Below are 17,828 nucleotides of genomic sequence, written 5' to 3'. Positions count from 1 at the left end.
ACAATGCATATAAATCTCATTCTCTTTGTTCCTGAGGTGGTGTTTTATCTATGCCATAGAAAGACGACAAGAGCGTGAAAATTCCAAAGACGCAAAAAGTCAAGACTTCCTCTAATCTACACTCCCAGTCCAAACACAATCGCTGAATTCCACCACGGAATCTGTCGATCTTTGATTCCACCATCTAGTACCGGCCAGCAGAGATGTCTTCACGCATCCAGGCTTCCTGCTCAGCCGTCCACGTTCGGCCCGGTATGGTCCTGATTTGATGCAGTTCGACCCAGCGATGCTTGGCATCGAACCATAACAGGTTGGAGGAGGCCGACTCGTCCAGCTCGTGAAACGCGATCCATTGGTAAACCGACTTTAGGAGGCGACAGTTCTGGCGGTCAGCCAGCCGCGAGAACTTTGGGTTCGCCTTGTCGGCAAGGTACTCCTTCCGACCACGGGCATACGTCTCGATGAGGTCACTCATTCTGTTTTCGCTGACCTTGGCCTCCTAGGCCGGGTTGTGCTTTGCTAGAATGCGCTGAACCTTTGCCCAGAGTTGACGATTGGTCACTTTGGATCTTCCCATGACGTAGAGAACTCCGTTGGCAGCACAGAAGATCTCTTCGACCTTCAGAGCGACCGAGTACTGCATGTGATCTGGGTGAATGGGAAGGTCGGGAGAGTTGGGGATGACAAGGTCTCTGTTGAGACCTAGGAGACCGATGAACTTCCTGTCCTCGTTGCTGATGATGACATCGGGTTGGATGAAGCCGGGAAACTTCAGGTATGGTTGAACGCGGAGAATCTCGGGGTCAGCTGTAATCTTTCTGGCGCTTTTGTTGGGAGCCAGGTCGCTATGGAAGGCCGCAGAAGATGATCGAGTAGACGGCTGTAAAATATATTAGTAGGTGCATGAGATGAGCTCCGAAATGAGAACTGACGGCTGGGGATGGTCGGAATGGTAAAGAGAGCTCACGGCTAAACTCGCGGCTCGGGAGGGGGATGTCGCAAGATTCTTCTCTCTTAACGCCCATCTTTTGGGATCTCATATCGGCCATCTATTGAGAAATAGATGAGTCCTCATGGTTTGATGAGATATCTAAGTTGGACGATTTACCTTGAAGGCGATGGCCTACTACGGTTGGCCCGGGGTCGTTATTATGTGAAGACTTGAGTGGTGGAAAAGAGAAATTCGATGGATAAAAGAATGCAATTGAAGTAAATACTTCTAAGGAGACTGGGCGAAAGAAAAGTCCCACGTCTTCTGCGGTGAGAAGTTGTGTGCAAAGTGAGTGAGGGAATGAGGGAGGGAGTGAGGGTGAGCTTGTGAGGGCAACAACAACTGCCGAGCACGGGCCCTCATGATGGGATCCACAGCTTCACTTTTCTCTATGTGGGAAAGAGCTGGGGAACTGGGTGACAGTTCGCTCATTCCCTTGAGCAGTTCGCTTACAAGTCCCATGGCCTTTCCCTTTGAACTCGGAACAAAATCTCATTTGAGGTGGAATCGTACAGAAAAGTCGCTTCCTTCTACTTCAGTTCAGGCTTATATCATCTCAACTCCTGACTTCCTCTTCATGAATCCACCGTGACCTAACTTCGTCATTAATTCAGCACAACGAGCTATCTGTCAGCATTGAACTAGAGAGGAAAATGGGAATCTATCAGAACTTGAGCGACGGAAGTATATATGAGCGTTTCCAGATCATGGCTTAGGAGGGATATAGAAAAGGTAAATTGCCGCCATATTTGTCATTTAGAGACATTACCTGATTTATTTGGTGGTCAGAAATGCACCAAGACGTTGCACGCAATCGCTTGTCCCAAAATGCAAAAGAGGATACAATCACGCCGAAAAGAGTTTGACAATTTGTTGTCCAGAAACAGGTCGGCGGCTCCGGTTGCCAGGTCCCAGAGTGCATCCCCCAAGCGGGACTCACTGTAATGTCGTCGGAAGCGACCCACGTCAAGTTCACCTCTCACCTGAGTACAGAAGAGAGGTTCGCGATACCTGCCTAGACAAGAGCCCCAATATACCCAACAACGGAGTTTTGCGGAGGCCGGTCGAATACTCCGGCCGGCCTTTCCCCTGTGATCAAGGCTGTCGGAACTCCATTGCACAGGAGAGCGCACCGATCACAGATACAAGAGTCAGCCTCGAGCTTGATGCCCCAATTCTATGACTCCTGTACTCGGAAGCCCGACCCCTTTCAGCTTCAGTATTTTGGCAACCGCGCTCTTTTGTTGCCCAACGAGACCGGACGATGGCCGACTCGGGGCCCGCGAACTAGCGATATAGAACGGCGACTTCGGGCTTTTGAATCTTCTGAAGGAGTAGGAATGGGCAGCAAAAGTCACTTGGCTTCGGTTTCGTTTTTCGGTGATGCTTGGACTTGGTTCAATTGCGCTAGCGCTGTTCGTCTGAGACGTTCGAGACGAATATTCCTCTCGTCTGATACCCCACGAGAGAATTAGGGAGCTCATGCACCAACGGCAGCAGACCGTTCCTTGTGGCGCGAGCACAATGGTCCAAAACGTTCTTGTCAGAATCTGCCACCGCAATGAGTCGTCTGGAAGCTCCAATGGAAATCGTCCAAGTTGGCCCTTAACAAAGAACATAATGGGCAAAACCGAGCAAAAACTTTCGGTGCTTCCCACGCTACGTACCGATTATCTCGTTTCGCTAACACCCTCGAATCGAAGCAACGAACACTTGATCTGGAAGATGGGTGGACCCCTGCAGGCGTGACAAGCTCTCAGACTCGGGATTTGACTACTTCAAAGGTCACCCCCAGTTGTCGGAAAGTCCAAGGAGATCGCGTACGTGATCTCCCGATTGGCTTCAGCCTTTCTCTTCCGAAAAACAACCATTGAGAGGAAGTGCAACGGGTTTTTCCCACAGTAGTGTGCGACAACTATACTCTGCCATGTCGCATTAGCGTTCTCCCCTTACCCACATGGTATCAACCTCAATACCACCGTACAGGAAGATCCAACATCAAGTAAATAGGAGAATACGACGTATTGACCATTTTCATTCCAGAAACATGACATCACGCATCGCCGTTACGCTCAATCGTAGCACAAAGTCCGCCAACTGCCGATAGCACGGACATTGGTTACAAACGCTCGAGTTAAGCTTTCCTAAGCTTTTCTTCAGTCCAGACACAAGCGCCAACCTTCTTGGCAGCCTCACTCGCCGGACCAGGCACACCACACCAACTTCCACACCGTTGCCTATCCTTGCTGTTTTTAGAGTTGAGGAATCTGTGTCATCCGATCAGATCCCAACTCAAGATGCAAGGTTGCATTATTCCGCTGCAAGAGGTAAAGAGAGAAGTGCAATAACATAAAGCTTTTGGGTGGGTAGCATTTTGTCGTCCGAGGCCTTGTGTGTTCCTGTTCCTGATCCTGATCGATGAGGATGCAAATCTCTCCTTCCCGCATGACACCTTCAACCAGACTGTCAACATCTCACCGGTCACCATCAAGATGATGGGCGACTCAGAGGCCGCCGCGGCCGTCGCGGCCGGTCGTGTACCACCGGAAATCAGCCTCGCATACCTGGAGGAAGACAGAGACGGGCCTTCAATGGATGCGTCAATCTTCATGTTCGCCATTACGTTGGTGATTGTTAACGGTCGCGCCTTTTCGCGATTCTTTCTACGGAAAAGCTTTGGAATAGACGACACTCTAGCAGTGATATCTATGGTGAGCTAGCTGGCCAGTGATTATGGGGAGAGAAACGAAGCTGACAACGACGCTAGGCAATGTTCATAGCCTTCGTTCCACTGTGCATCATACTCATCAACATCGGCTCTGGTCGACATTTTGAATTCATCCAGTTCGTCATGACCCAAGACATCCTGGAAGAGACGGAGATTCTCGATTTCACCGCCCACCTGATCTACACAAGCGCGCTTTTCGTCTGCCGTTTTTCGGGACTGGCGTTTTACTACCGAGTGTGCGGCGTCCACAGCCGATTCCTCCTCGCAATTAAGGGAGCCGGACTATTCTTGATCGCTGGCTACATCACGCAGATGCTTCTCATCATCTTCCACTGCCTTCCCGTGACAGCGATATGGCCTTACGAATGGCAGTCACAGTTCAATCAGTACAAATGCCTTCCATGGGGCTTTGTCTACGGAATTAACTCAGCTGTGTCGTTGCTTTGCGACTTTGTTCTCTTTGGAATACCCGTTGCCATGTTATGGATGTTGGAGATGACAAGAAAGAGGAAGATTCAACTTGCTTGCATCCTATTGCCCGGAGTTTTGTGAGTGGTGGCTAGCCTTTGTTCCTCGATCACAAACGTACTAATCGTCCACAGTGTTGTCGCGATTTCAATTGCCCGTCTCATTTTAGTCATCAATGGTCAATGGCAACCAGACCAGTCATGGATTTACAGCCCGCTTCTCGCAATCGAAGTATCCGAAATTGGTGCCACACTCATCGCACTCTCAATCCCAGGATTCAGGCCTTTGGCAGAAGAGCTTTTCAACAGAGTAGTTGCAAAGCTGAGACAATGGTTCCCCAGATTATTCAACAAGCGGCGGCGGAACTCCACAATGCACCCCGACTTATGGTACGAAACACCACCATGGCAACAAGGCGGAACACCGATGACGGGAGACTTCAAGTCAAAGGACCTCGAGAGAGTTGTTGGTTTGGAACTGAAGGAAATTCGGAGCCCCGGCAAAGCCTACCCAAGTCCTATCGACAAGTACGCGCAATCCAGTAAAGGCAAGGCAAGACCTGAAAGCACGAACATCTGGATGTTTGAGGACCCGGTCAAGGACAAAGATCGGATGTGATTGTGGTCAAGAATGGGGAACACCTTTGATGCCTACTTGTCTCATCTCATATTGAGCGGACAGATGGTTGGGGAGACGAAAACGGGCTCTGGGAGGGTAATACGACAACAACTACAACAACAAGAAGAAACATCTATAACTCCAGCACACGAAGAGGCACAGGAAAGTAGACAGTCATTCAGGCGCAAGCACATTACTGCGCCATGTATACGATGAATTATGAAATACCATTATCATTCTTGACGAACCTCTGGTGTTCCTGCCAAGCTGTGTCACGATGCTGTGATCGACGAACCGCTTGGGGTAGCCTAGAATCGCCCAGCAAGTGGCAATTTTGCACGGCTTGGCAGCTCATCAGGAACAACTAAACAAACTCAACCAATCGCTTGCCATGCCGACAGTCAGCATCCCAGGAAACCAGTCACCTCAAAACCAAACAAAAGACACTTTCGATTGTGAAAGCTGAAAACCCACTCTCGAAATCGACGCGCCAAACGTGGACGGATTCGAAGGCCGAGATGAGCAGAGTTCCGTTTCTCATACACGCGCCCACACAATTTCCTTCCTCTTCGGAAGCAGGCACCGCAGGGAAATGGATTCCTCGTATGAGCAGGTGCTGTAGCCGCGGATAGGGGGCTAAGAAGGAAGAGCAGGCTTTCGGTCTAATTTGCCAACGTGTGTTACGGATACTTGAGTAGAAGCTTGCTGACGGCTTCCCCCTTAGAGATTTTACAGGGTGAACCCAAGCGCGAGAGATCACAAATTTGACTAGCGGGGCCTTACGAAAGCTTATTTCGACGATGGTGGTTGTGGCGGGTCTCTCCGCGTTTTCCTCACTGGGCTGCATATCCTTGCCGGGACACTCCTTTCTATCCTGCGTACATGTGTTTCCCAAATCGAACATTTCTCCGTCCATCTGTCACGTCCACTTCTACATCCGTCCCTTTGACCGTCCACCCCGTCCACCCATCTCATCCAAAGATTTCCGGCGCCATCCATCTACCCGCCATACGCCAAGTTGCCAACGGCGTTGCAGGACTGGAAGACTGATGTTGTTTACTCATCAATCCATACGCGCATCCCATCTCGATTGATTTGCTTGACGGACACGAGTGCGTGCGGTGTCTCGCCTGGAGTTATGGGAGACCGGCGGAAGTACGCACGCGCGGCAGAGCTCGGACTGGATCATGCAGAAAGAAATGGAATGTCTCCGCACAATTTTTCACAATTTCCTTCATAACCGATTTATACTGTAGATATGCCCGTGGCAACCTGCCGAGGTGGAAGATTCCCCCTCGATGGGCAGAAGATGTCCAAGCGGATGCGCTAGGTTTCTAGAATCTCTATACAACAAAACGTTGCCAACTAAAAGGCCGCGTTAACCGCAACTTTACAGAGCCTATCCAAATTATCACCAGACCCGATCCGTGGAATTCTGTTGGCCAGCAGATCTAAGTCCTATTAAATTAGAGCTAGCCTCTGACGGATTCTCGGGCTATTACCCCGCCTCAGCTCCACAACTAGGTCGATTACCTTAGAAGAGGGAAAAGAATTGATCCCAGAGTTCTCCATGGCTTGACTCGTTTGGTGCATCTGGAGGAGAATTCCCCCTTGTTTCATGTTTCAACATTCTCTCCTGGGCAAAAGAAGGGATGATCCTCGACCACCCCCACACCACTTACGTGATAAACGAGGTGCTCCCTGGGACAGAATCTCAGGAACCATCCACTCGGCAACCCATGATCAACAATTTGGCATTGGCGCCGTGAATCGCGCAGTGGCAGTGTGTACATGGAATAGGTCTCGACTTTACCTGCCTGCCTGCTGCCTTCCTTGCACACACTCTCCCGCCTCTCACTCTCCCTTTCCCCTTTCGTCCGTATGTTCAAGAAGCTTTGTGAGAGCAAACCCGCCAAGCAAAGGCCAAGCCGGTACCACATACTCCCTTGGCCCTCCCCTCCATGCCTTCCTCCTACTTCATTTTCCTTGTGCCTTGCACGGGAGGAACAAGCTTTGGGCGTTTCTCGGCGCTAAATAAGCTTGCAACGCATCCGCCCTCTTCCCGTTGTGGGGTTCTTGCGAGCCTGCACTTCCACCCATTCACTCCTTGTCCAAATTTCTTACCGCTATCGTGTACGGGGTTTCCCCTTTGTTGGATAGGTACAGACGCCAGGCATATCCCTCGATAGACGGTAGACCAGCTGGAAGATTTGCCCCGTTTCGGTTCGTTCCTTTGGGTGTGACGGTTCAGAGATTGAATCTTGTTCACTTTGTTTCGTTTCGTGTAGCGAGAGAGACCAGAAGGGGTTAGGATCGCATCAAGGTCCTGTCGTTTGGGTGAAATGTTTCCTGGGTTGTGGGAGTTTGGGGGGCGGACTTTGCGTGGACTGGCCTTGGCGAGTGTGAGGAATTTGGTGAGCCGGCCTTAGAAGGGTTGATGATGAGGTGCCTGTAGCCATATCAGATTTGCGGAGGGGGTTCGCGGGAGACGTATGACAGGTCTCTCGGAGTTTGGGATTCTCTGGCAGACCGTTCCTCCCTTCCCACGGACTCTTACCCCATCAGCCACGGGGCTCCATAAGCTTCGAGGCTGCAATATGATGGCTTCGGTATCCCACAGTCTGCAGATGATGAGAGAGACATGAAGTAATCGTTGGAGGCTGAGTCTTTGCCGCCTTGGCAGCTGGCTCTTCGCCGTTCAAGGATTGACATCGCCGAAGATGTATCCCGAGTAGAACTTGTAGAACTTACGCGGCAGGTTGCCGGTCGCCGGTGATGATTATCCAGAGGTGATTTCTTTGCGTACATAATCGGTCCGGCCGATCTACCTTGACCTCGTTCTCGTTATTCTTTGACAGAGTCGCCAAGGCTTGGCAACTGCGGCATGTCGAAAATACCATCTACGCTGTATTGAGGAATTCATATGACGCAGTATCTCGACAACAACTCCGACTCCAGATTCGAGCATGCCTCAAAACAGATGTATTGGGTCTTTTGTTACTTTTGTACCCAATCCGGGATTGTTTACGAAGTGGGTGATCTTTTGCCTTAATGGATGTGCGGTTTGGGAAGTCGGCGATGTCGTGTCTAGTGTTTCCCGTGGCGAACTGTCTTCAGTCGTCAACAAGGGGTCTCATTGTTAGGAACTTTGCTAGCCTTTGTCTATTCATGACGTGTGGTTGTGTTCTATCTTCTAGTCCTCGTTACGAACACGAATGTAGGTTCAAATCTGTTGTTTCAGCAATGCTGGACTTTTCAATGAAGGAAAGCGGCAGTTGTGTCTTTGGACCTCTTACTTAGCATCAGTATGTATGCTTGGACTCATTTGCCATCAGAAAATGATAGAATCACGGTCTATTTGCTATACTGTGTTCAATCAGACTGGTGACTTCAGACAAACCGCTGCGAGTCTGGGGATACATAGCTTCAGGTTCTACTTAGAAGAAATCTAGAGTGAGCCCACTTTCACCCGAGTCTAAGCATCAAGCTAGCTTCCAGCTTCACGACAGAATTGAGGTGTAAGCGGAGGACATCCCAGGCGCTTTACAGAGAACCCCTCATGGTTGAGGAGGGTTGATTGGTATTTTCTATTGACCTATTGCCATCATTTGAAATTTTGTTGGTCAATGTCTGTGTAATAGAGAAGTGGAAGACTTACAGTAGTCTGGCTACCTGGTGACTTTCTTCAACATATTAGCTATATAATATGAAAACGATGACGCTATCTTTTCAGCTGAATGTGAAAGCTGCACCACTCCATCTGTCTCCCGCTGCTGCAGGAATACGCAAAGGGCATGAGGTGAATATAACTTCATCTAAACCACGTGACCATCCAGCCAGAGGCCTTCTACGCGAACTGTGAATTTTCTGTTGTTTACGTTTTCCGCCAACAACGCCGTACTGCCCTGGATTTGCGTCTCACTCACAGCACCAGTCGCGTCACCAATTCCTCTACTTATTGCATTGCACCGTTGCCCGCCATCCGACTTTTCACATTGCGGGTCATCGTAGCCTTAGCGCACCCAAATCCAGATTATAGCCATCTTCAGATATTCTACGGTAAGCTACGGCCTCATCCAAATGTTGCGATTAGTTCTTGTCTAATGTTTTCTTGCCGTACAGTGTCGTCTGAGCCCCTTGTGTCTGAAAAATGCCTCCAATCACCCTTCTCACCACGCCCGGGGCGCGCAACCTCAACGACAAGGTCCTTGCCAAGATTCCTGGACTCCGGTTCCTCGATAACGGCGACTTCCCTCTGGGCGATGAGATGTCATGCGCCATGTTGCTGGGAATTCAGACGATGAAGAATGACCGCAAGCTCCCCAAGAACACGAACGTCATCAAGTTCTACATTCACAGAATCTCCAAGAGACTCTATGGCCTCATCCTGGAGGCGAACAATCATCTCTTGGAGCTCAGACTTGGCCTTCGCACCTACGAACACAACGAGTTGGCCGAATTCCTCCGCATGAACACCCAGTAATGGCAATTAGGATGAATGGGTGTTTCATATGCGTATGGCACTAGACATGGAGGATGGACACGGTTGGACATCACTTGATAGGATCATGCAATCCGGTTGTGAGGGATTTGGTTCATTACCCAGGAGATCTACGCAAATGGTCAAGCTTTCTTGTCTGTGAGCCTATTGATGAGATATGAAATCCAGCTTTGGTTGAGTGGGTAATTATGCCGTAAAAGACGTCTGTCGTAAGCTGAACGTTCCACCTAATTGTGTACTCCCAAAAAAGCCTTTTGACATCTCCGTGACTTATGTCCGATGTGAATGGGCTAATTGTTGCTAAACAACCTTCAAATCCATCGTCAAAGATGCTGCATAGGTCATTGTGCTTGGTACCAGATTTGATTAGGCCTCTGGCTTTCCATCAACAAACAGTCAGGGAGCACGTGTCGCGGAATCTCATCATGGTTTGACTGTCGCGTGGTCGACCAGTATCCTAGGCTGCAGCGACCTGAAGTCGGAGTGGGGGTACTTATATCAAGTTGACTGAGAAATTCGCAACCCAGGGGAAGGGGGGCAGTTGAGATTCGGATGGTGCATATGTAGGGCCCCTCTGCATGAATTGTCGGCGCCGGTCGCCCCCTTGTTCCAAATTGTCTCTTAAGAGCATGGTTTCGGGTCTTCATCAAAACATATTTTTAGGGAACTTTTCGGGCCTGACGGATTAAGCGAGGTTCTTATACCTAATTGATCGGTAAATTGACACGACCCAAGGGAAAGGGGGCAGGTTATTAGCTGGATGGTGCAGTTGTTGGGCCCCTCTGCATCATGACGGGCGCTGGAAGCCCCCCAGTACCAAAATGATCTCTCAAGAGGTCGGGTCCGAGGCTCCATAGGAGCAAATCCTTTCTTCTTTTTTTTTCGTTTTTTTTTTTGCTAGCAATGACAATGCCGTGATCCTGGTTTCCAGCGACCGCGACCGCGGCCGTCGTGATAAGGACGCTCTAGCTGATACAAGAACCCGATTGATAATCATCCTCTCCTTGGCTGTGAGATGAGTTTTCTAGCAGTAAGACCTTTGAGAAGCTATATACTCTCATTTGACGTGCGACAGCGACTCCCTTTCCTCCCGGCTACTTACGGCATTTCCATTGAGCAGGTGGCACACAAAAGCTACGAGCCCCAGAAGTAGGACTCCTCTTTGATCTAGCTGTGGCTCGACACACCTTTCAACTGTGCTGCCAATGGCTGATTGTTGACAAAAGCTTGGTCAGGGCACTTCTTGCAGCATCCATCGTGGATTCATTGTCCAGACCAAAGCAAAGTAATGCCCCCCACCCCCCGCCCCCCAAGCCTCAGTATGCTGATCATTAAAGGGCATCAGGAGGCGGCGGCGTGTCTCACGATCCACGAGATATAGCCAAAGATCACGACAATAGAAGGATCCAAAGTGGATTACATTAGGCTTTGGCAAAGCCATGTTGGGACACATTCCTTCGTCGTTGAATCAAAGTGGTGGAGCGAGAAAGATGAAAGTTCGACTAAAGTTTGTGGATGCAGCGCCACGCCAGGGCCCGTCCCAATCGCTGGACGCGACACGTCCCAAAAGAGTATTCGCCCCACCTTTGGTGTGCTCCCTGCCCCGGACCCACTTGTGAGGGCTGCCCCTCCTTCCCACGCAACGCCATCGCAGAACTCCCGGCCTGAGGTACCACACGATGTAATGGGCGCGCAATGCGCTTCAGTTGGCAAAGGCTCTGTGAGTTTGATCACGTTGAACTGATGACCAAGATGCCGCCATCGATTAAATCAAATCACTCAAGTCCGTCACAAGCTCACTTGTCTAACAGAAAGTGACTAAGGCAGTCTGACTGTCTGTGGATACGGAACACCGTAGTCATCTCACGACTCTCCTGGTATTCATGGATGATATATTCCCAGCCGGAAAATTGCGATTAGTCATCAAGTTGACAGCAGCATTGACGTAGAGCTCTTGGCATGAGATGCCTCACATCAGCACACCAGCAAGGGATGTTCAGAGCTCTGGGAGCAACCCAAGGATAGCAGTTTTATCGCTGACGCCCATCAAGGAGGGGACCAATTCTAGCTTGCAGAGCACGAAGATTACGTAATGCAACCGTGAATCAATTGGCGTGAATGAGATACGTCGGAAGCTGAAAGCCAGATTGCACCAACTGTCCTGGGGATTGCTCAGCCGACTGTGTAGAGTTCAAAGGCAAGTTCGTGTCTCGTGGGTCTGAGATAAGGAGAACGGGGGGACGGGTAGAACTCTCTAATCAGACGGCACACCCAGGTTTTCATTCTCAGTGTCCCCTGGGCACTCCTATTTTTGAGGGGCAAACCTGCTTTCTTGGGCTTTTAGTTTTGTAATGTGAAGTGCCAAATATTACCACATCCTGTCGGACTTGTTTGTTTTCAGCTCAATGCTTGGCCTCCAATTTTTGCAATGTCATCTTAGGTAACTGACCGAAGGCACCAGAATCCAAGTCCATGTCGTCACTGCCAATTCTGTAGAGCGCAGGCATCCCAGCCATTCATGGTGTAGCATGACGAGGCTGAGGAGTACCTCCTTTTCTGAGGTTCTGCAAGGTCTAATGGCTGCTACCGGGGCAGGTAGGAACGCCATGTTATTAGATCGTCGTACCTCACATTCCAGGTAATTATTCAGGTTGAGAAGGCCCCCCCTCATGTCAGGTGACCTCGCTGAATGGGAAGGTGAGGCTAATGGCCTGGATTGGCCCCCCAACATGTGTGGCTGCCCTCGCACCTTCCGCGCGAGGTTTTCTCGCCATCAAAGACGTAGATCCACTCTTCATTCCCATACCCAACATGGAAGACAACAAGGGAAAGGGCTGATCGGACACTTCCTTCCATCCAACCTTGGATTCCATCTCTTTCCGTCTTTTTCATCCGCAGAAGATTCCAGCGAGGGCAGGCACACTTTGCTCGAATGCCGCATAGGAGTTGAAATTTCGCCTCAAATTCTACTTTGGCTTCCAAACTCACAACCACCATCTTTCTTTTCTCCTCCAACTTCATTTTCGTCCTCGATCGCATTTCCATCGCCCCCAAGCCAACGACACCGCCCTCGCCATTGTTGCCAGCAGTCCCAACTGGTTTGCAATCCCTTATTCATCGCGTTCGTTTATCCCAAATTCATCACAATCAAACTCCATCTGTTTGTCGCCTTCGCGAACCTACTGGGTTGTTCAAAGCTAACTACTATCTGTTGCAGGCCGCAACGATGCAATCTCAAAGCAACTCTGCCGCAGACCTTCCGGTCGCCCCGACCATGGAGCGTTCAGGTCGTGCAGCGGAGCGCCACGGCCTACCAGATGTCCAGCGTACTGGATACCTCATCCAGCACTATATTGCGGAGCTTGAGTCATACGTTAAAGTACAGCAAATGGTCTCCGGGGAGACCAGCTTGATCATCCAAGCCCTTGCCTCCGTCATCACCAACCTCCACAACATCAAAAAAAAGGCCGTCATCACAACGAAGGACATCGAACACGTCATTGGCGTCGTCAAAGATGCCATGTCTGCGGCGAATACCAGATCGAAGGCTGCTGGCGAGAAGGAGGCTGAGGCCATGGCTCGAATCCGAGCGGAGACCGTGGCAGAGGGAAGTCGCTGCAAGAACACAAGCACCAATATCCCCGCCGCCGCTGCCTTCCTCCACATCGTCGACACCCTCGACATTGCCTATCATGAGTTGGGAAAGGCTCTCCAGGCGTCTCAGCTCCAATCTTACCGCACCTTGGAGAGGGAGAACACCCGGCTCCAGTTCAATCTGGCCGCACAGGAAGACACCATTACTCGCTTGGAGCAAGAGATTGCGGAGCTCAAGGTGTGTTTTGTGCCTCGGACTGTCAAGCCTGGAACGCAGCTGACTGGGTACAGCAATCCAAAGACAGTTCGTCTGAGGGGACCTTGATTAATCTGCTGGACTAGTCGTGAGAAGACCCCTTCAGGTGGAACTGGTTGGAAGATGAGATGGCCTTAGGCTCACGTCCATGTTTGAGAATGGGGTTGTTCGAGAATCATGTTTCCAAGGTCCTCATGGGAAGAATTTCATTGTATTCAAAGTTGTGGTATTTCAATGATTTTCTTTTTCGATAATAAGGCTTTTTAAAGTGAAGCCATTCGTTGCGATAGACGTGAAGCGCAAGCGCTCCAGGCTCAAATCTCCCTTCAATCCAGTTTTTGCCGCAGTGTCTTAGTCTACGTCTGTGCCCAGTTTGTTCGTCTCGCTGCTGGAACTTTAGCCCTCATCCGAACCACTGTCTATAGCTTCCCGCAACCCCTCCCACTCAGTGCTCACAATCCGAGCAGCAAGGATCGCCAGCGCCGCATGATCGAGCACGAAATCCGCGTCAGACGCTCCAACCAAGCTGTCGTGGATCAAAGTTATTTCCGCCCGAACGCTGTCGGCAAACGACGTAAGTACACCATTCTCGCAATACGGTCCGGTGGAACCCCAGTATCGCACCGCCGTGAGAATTCCGCGATTCAGCCGATACCGGTCAGCGTCGCCTTCGCAAGAGTCTAATCGCCAGGACGCGATGTTGGCAGAGGAGAAGAAGGTCCACCACAGGTATCGAGCTTTCGGGCGGTGAGAGGTGAGGAAGATGAGCTTGCAGTTGTGGAGCTGGTGGAGGTGCAGGACCGAGCGGCCGTCGTGGATCGTCTGGGGCGTGCTGGCCATGGCGTGCTTTCGATCGAGAACAACGATCTTGTACTCTTTAATGTTGTCGGCATTCCAATCCCTCAGGATTTGGGTCTCTTCCTCTATGAGCTCTGTTTCTTGCTTATCGTTGAATGTAATAGTGGTCTCGTCAACGGGATATACGTCTACGTCTGGGACAATGGCAATGATGCCATGTACCAGTGCCCACTCAATGGATTTGTGGAGGAAAGGTCCATTTATCGGATGAACGTCAAGTACTACGTCCTTCATACAGCGTAGGCCGAGGACGGCCTCTTTGTTCGAGTAATACTTCCCCGGGAATAAGGGGGCCGCTCTGCAATCTGGTTGCTCGACCCAGTCGTGGAGTACGGGATCCCAGCTCCCAAAACTTTTAGCACCGTAGACGTCTCTAGGACAGTCGCTGTTACGCATCTGCCCTTCGAACATGCTACCTAGCATCTCGTCGCTAACTTCCATCCCAGCTGTTGTCATACTGCCCCTACCGCAGATTCTTCTCAATGAACCACCGATTGGTCTTTGGTTGGTGTTACTGCCAGGTTGCTCCAATTCTTTGCTTACTTCGGTGGGAAGGTCCGCCAGTGCCACGTGGGCCAAGAACTTTGTGACAAAGATCTGTCCGCTTTTTCAGTTAACACAGTCATCCCAATCTTGGATTCCGTCGTTTGCTTTGCAAGCAATGAGCTCCAGATGGGCGTCAATCATACCGCTGTGGCCGCGTAGTTGCTCTATAATTGTACGAGTCTGGAAGAATTGAAGGTTGTCTTGAAATGACCGATCAAACTCAAATTCCGATACCTCCATGCAATCGACGCGTCGTGCTTGACGAAGTTTAGATTCGGAAAATATACTGAAAGGGTTGTCTTTCCACCGGGTTGACCTGCGGAGTTCCTCATTGGAAGACGACATTGTGAAGAAATTGTTGTAATGCTTGTATGGTAAGTTGAAGAAAGCAAGTAGGAACGCGCAAGTCAGAGTTCTTCATCTAGTTCATGAGGAAACGACCGGAGAAAGGTATTAGTAGAGATAATCTCGGCATCAAGCACTTCGAAGCATAATCACCCTTCCCACCAGTGACCACGGTCCTTCAGGATAGCCAGGTATTCCATCCATCGACTTGCGTGAAAGATAGTACTGGTCCAGATTGCTTGGAGTAAGATTTCACATCCGCATATCAGATCTGGTGGCTCTACCGCCATCTTGAAATCTCGATTCCGTCGGCCATTTTACCTTTACAACTGGGTTGTACCTGCTCCTATGAAGTCGAAGAACCTCGGATGCATTACCCCAAGAACTACTCAATCAAAGCTATGGCCAACACCAGTCCTTTTGCTGCCCGCCCCGCAGACCAAAGCCAAGATAGGCACTCGGATGTTGATGATCCCATGAACACAGTCGCTCTCTGGTGTTTGTTTGCAGTATGCGCATCTCTTGAATTCAATGATTCATACCTCACTGCAATGTTTTGAAGTCGCTCTTTCCCTTGTCGAGATCTTCCCGAACCAGCTCTAGGCAGCAAAGGAGCCGGTTATCAAACCCGTATCCCAACGGAAAGAGCGATCGGTCACTCAATATTCAAGGGCACGGGTCGGTTTGTCAATTACCCCTCTCGCTTCATTGCTTACCCTCATTACCTTTCTCACTTGTCAACCTCGACACAGGTTTTGCTTCCCCCTCTCACCTTGCTTTGTGAATATCAATATCAGAGACTGGGAGAGCAATGAAAGCCTCGTATATACATCCATATATGAGAATCTCTATGCTCGTCCTTCAAGGTGAGTAGTGCTTCAAGCTTGCCTTTCTTACCCCCTGGTCCATGCCCCAGACTTTTACTGCCCGGAGTCTCTCTATGAATTACTCACAGTTCATAAACGCTGGCTCCGGAGGTATCGTGTACTGGTGTGTGTTATCGTGATTGGGCAGGCAGCGAGTGGCGCACATCGCTAACGAGACCTAGATGCCTCCTACACGTAAGGGAAGAAAGACCAACTCGAGCTTGACAGCGCCTGCCACTGGTATGCCGTCTGACGAGCGCTTCTCGGCTCACCAGCTGAAAGTCATCGACATTTGCCTCCGCCAGACTGGATTCGACCTTCGAGGCTTTGCTTGCGGCCCCGTTGCTGAAGGCGAATGGGATGCTCTCAAGCTCCTCCACCTCGATTTTACACTTCCAACCATTGATCCTAGCTTGACCACGACTGCCTCCCGTCTTTCCGCCATCATCCATGCTGCTGCTCAGTGTCTCGAAAGCTCTGACTACACCACTCGTGATGGGGCATTCTGGAAGGAAGTGAAGAACCTGCTATCCGACGACAGCACCTTCCAAGCGGCTCCAATCTCCGACTTTGTCAAATTCGACAATCTTCTCTACCGATTTTACTCGGCATGGGTGTCTTTCAGGGACAGAAACCCCGGCATGTCTCGCACACTTATCCAAGAGCCTTACACTACCAGTGCCGAGAGCAAAGCGGCTCACCAGCTGCATCTAGCCATGTGTGCCTAGGAGGATATCATGGAACTCAATGGCACCGCTGTCAAAGCCAAGGCCTCCTCCAAGGACGAACTCCTCGCGGCGACAGATGAGTACATTCGGCAGACAGTACGTGGCAAAAAGAACAGCATATCATTCGCCAGGCGTCATTTTAAGGCCGGATACCGTGCTCATTACAAGCCTGAGTTGGAAGAGACTTACTCAGAAGCATATCGCAAGGGAAAGCGCGAGGGTGAGAGTGAGTACAAGACCAAGCTCAAAGAGATGAAGGCACAGATACGCAAGGAAGAAGCCAACTTGTTCGTACTGAATAGGGCGACAATGGATCGAAATCGTCAGGTGGCACATGAGAACAAGTCCATCACAAAGGAGGTTGAGGATCTGCAAGCGGAGAATTCTGAGCTTCGCAGAATCAACAAAGAGCTCGGTGACCTACTTGGGGCATCACAGCAGAAAGCAGCACCCTACAGATCAGAAGGAAGCACTGAGGAGAGATCGAATGGATTTGTCTTTGGTGAAGTGGTCGATCTCTTTGATTAACTATGAGAGCTGGTTTCTGGGGGATTCTCGATGGTTGAATCTCAATGCAGGACAAGCAAAGCCGAAGATTCTGGGCATGGAACTTTCTGTAGGATAGGATACTAGAGATATCAGCCCCATGCTCGTTTATCTTCTTGCACATGTTGGCTTCAAGGCTCTAGGAATTGAGCGTATTGTTTCTTGATACCGTTTCCTTTGATATTAGTCTTGCTATTCCTCGGAGTCCAAGTCTACTCTGGCATTCCTCTTCCCTTATACATTTGGGACCGAGTCGCGGAACACTTGTGTTTTCGTTCTATCCCCGACAAAAGAAAGGCAGGTGGGAGTAACTACCAGCTTTTGTCACACCTTTTTTGCCCTTCGAGCCCTCATGTAATTTGGGCTCCAATCACCCTACCAGATAAACTGCACTTTCTATCGTCTGTGAGACGGCGTTCAAAAATCTGTTGGATGACAATGACTGGCACATGAGAATCGATGCTGCCTCACAGTTATGGTCAAGGTAAACGGGCGGGCCTATTTATGACGACCGTCATGCTCCGGCTAGCCATTACGGGTATACCGTTGCCACCCTCATGAGTCCAGCCTTATTGTCTCGAAACGATCGACCTCGATGATGAGCGCCACCCCGCCTCAGACCAGGACATCCCGTCCGGCTTGCATCGCACCACCGTTTTTACCACTGTCTGTTTCGTCATTGTCCCAAACTTTTGGCCAATGTTCGACCATGGACATTGCGTCTGTAACCCAACTCCTACCACCTGGTTGAAGTCTGCTTGACGCAGAAGCCTAGATCATCAA

The 17,828-nt window shown here is 50.2% G+C and overlaps 6 protein-coding genes across 6 annotated transcripts; 4 read left to right on the top strand and 2 right to left on the bottom strand.

Annotated features, from left to right (window-relative positions):
• Positions 1-184: 184 nt before the first annotated feature.
• N0V96_009396 (uncharacterized protein) lies at positions 185-1,025 on the bottom strand (the record flags this gene model as incomplete). The annotated part of the gene is made up of 3 exons (XM_065758630.1): positions 185-499; positions 536-880; positions 933-1,025. The coding sequence occupies 3 exons, from the start codon at positions 1,023-1,025 to the stop codon at positions 185-187; spliced, it is 753 nt and encodes a 250-aa protein (XP_065612695.1).
• Positions 1,026-3,483: 2,458 nt separating this feature from the next.
• Positions 3,484-4,805, top strand: N0V96_009395 (uncharacterized protein; the record flags this gene model as incomplete). The annotated part of the gene is made up of 2 exons (XM_065758629.1): positions 3,484-3,631; positions 4,357-4,805. The coding sequence occupies 2 exons, from the start codon at positions 3,484-3,486 to the stop codon at positions 4,803-4,805; spliced, it is 597 nt and encodes a 198-aa protein (XP_065612694.1).
• A 4,150-nt stretch (positions 4,806-8,955) lies between these two features.
• On the top strand, positions 8,956-9,288 carry N0V96_009394 (uncharacterized protein; the record flags this gene model as incomplete). Its single annotated transcript, XM_053198729.1, has 1 exon — positions 8,956-9,288. One exon carries the CDS (start codon positions 8,956-8,958, stop codon positions 9,286-9,288), a length of 333 nt encoding a protein of 110 aa, XP_053043850.1.
• Positions 9,289-12,580: 3,292 nt separating this feature from the next.
• N0V96_009393 (uncharacterized protein) lies at positions 12,581-13,242 on the top strand (the record flags this gene model as incomplete). Its single annotated transcript, XM_053198730.2, has 2 exons — positions 12,581-13,138; positions 13,192-13,242. The coding sequence occupies 2 exons, from the start codon at positions 12,581-12,583 to the stop codon at positions 13,240-13,242; spliced, it is 609 nt and encodes a 202-aa protein (XP_053043851.2).
• A 310-nt stretch (positions 13,243-13,552) lies between these two features.
• On the bottom strand, positions 13,553-14,248 carry N0V96_009392 (uncharacterized protein; the record flags this gene model as incomplete). The annotated part of the gene is made up of 1 exon (XM_053198731.2): positions 13,553-14,248. One exon carries the CDS (start codon positions 14,246-14,248, stop codon positions 13,553-13,555), a length of 696 nt encoding a protein of 231 aa, XP_053043852.2.
• Positions 14,249-15,953: 1,705 nt separating this feature from the next.
• Positions 15,954-17,027, top strand: N0V96_009391 (uncharacterized protein; the record flags this gene model as incomplete). The annotated part of the gene is made up of 2 exons (XM_053198732.2): positions 15,954-16,385; positions 16,500-17,027. The coding sequence occupies 2 exons, from the start codon at positions 15,954-15,956 to the stop codon at positions 17,025-17,027; spliced, it is 960 nt and encodes a 319-aa protein (XP_053043853.2).
• Between the last annotated feature and the right edge of the window lie 801 nt (positions 17,028-17,828).

The sequence above is a fragment of the Colletotrichum fioriniae genome (genome assembly GCF_027942845.1).
Source record: "Colletotrichum fioriniae strain IMI 355084 chromosome Unknown scaffold_12, whole genome shotgun sequence".
In the NCBI taxonomy this organism is placed as follows: domain Eukaryota; kingdom Fungi; phylum Ascomycota; class Sordariomycetes; order Glomerellales; family Glomerellaceae; genus Colletotrichum; species Colletotrichum fioriniae.
Note: the sequence above shows the minus strand (reverse complement) of the source record. Positions and strands in the feature narration are given on the sequence as shown.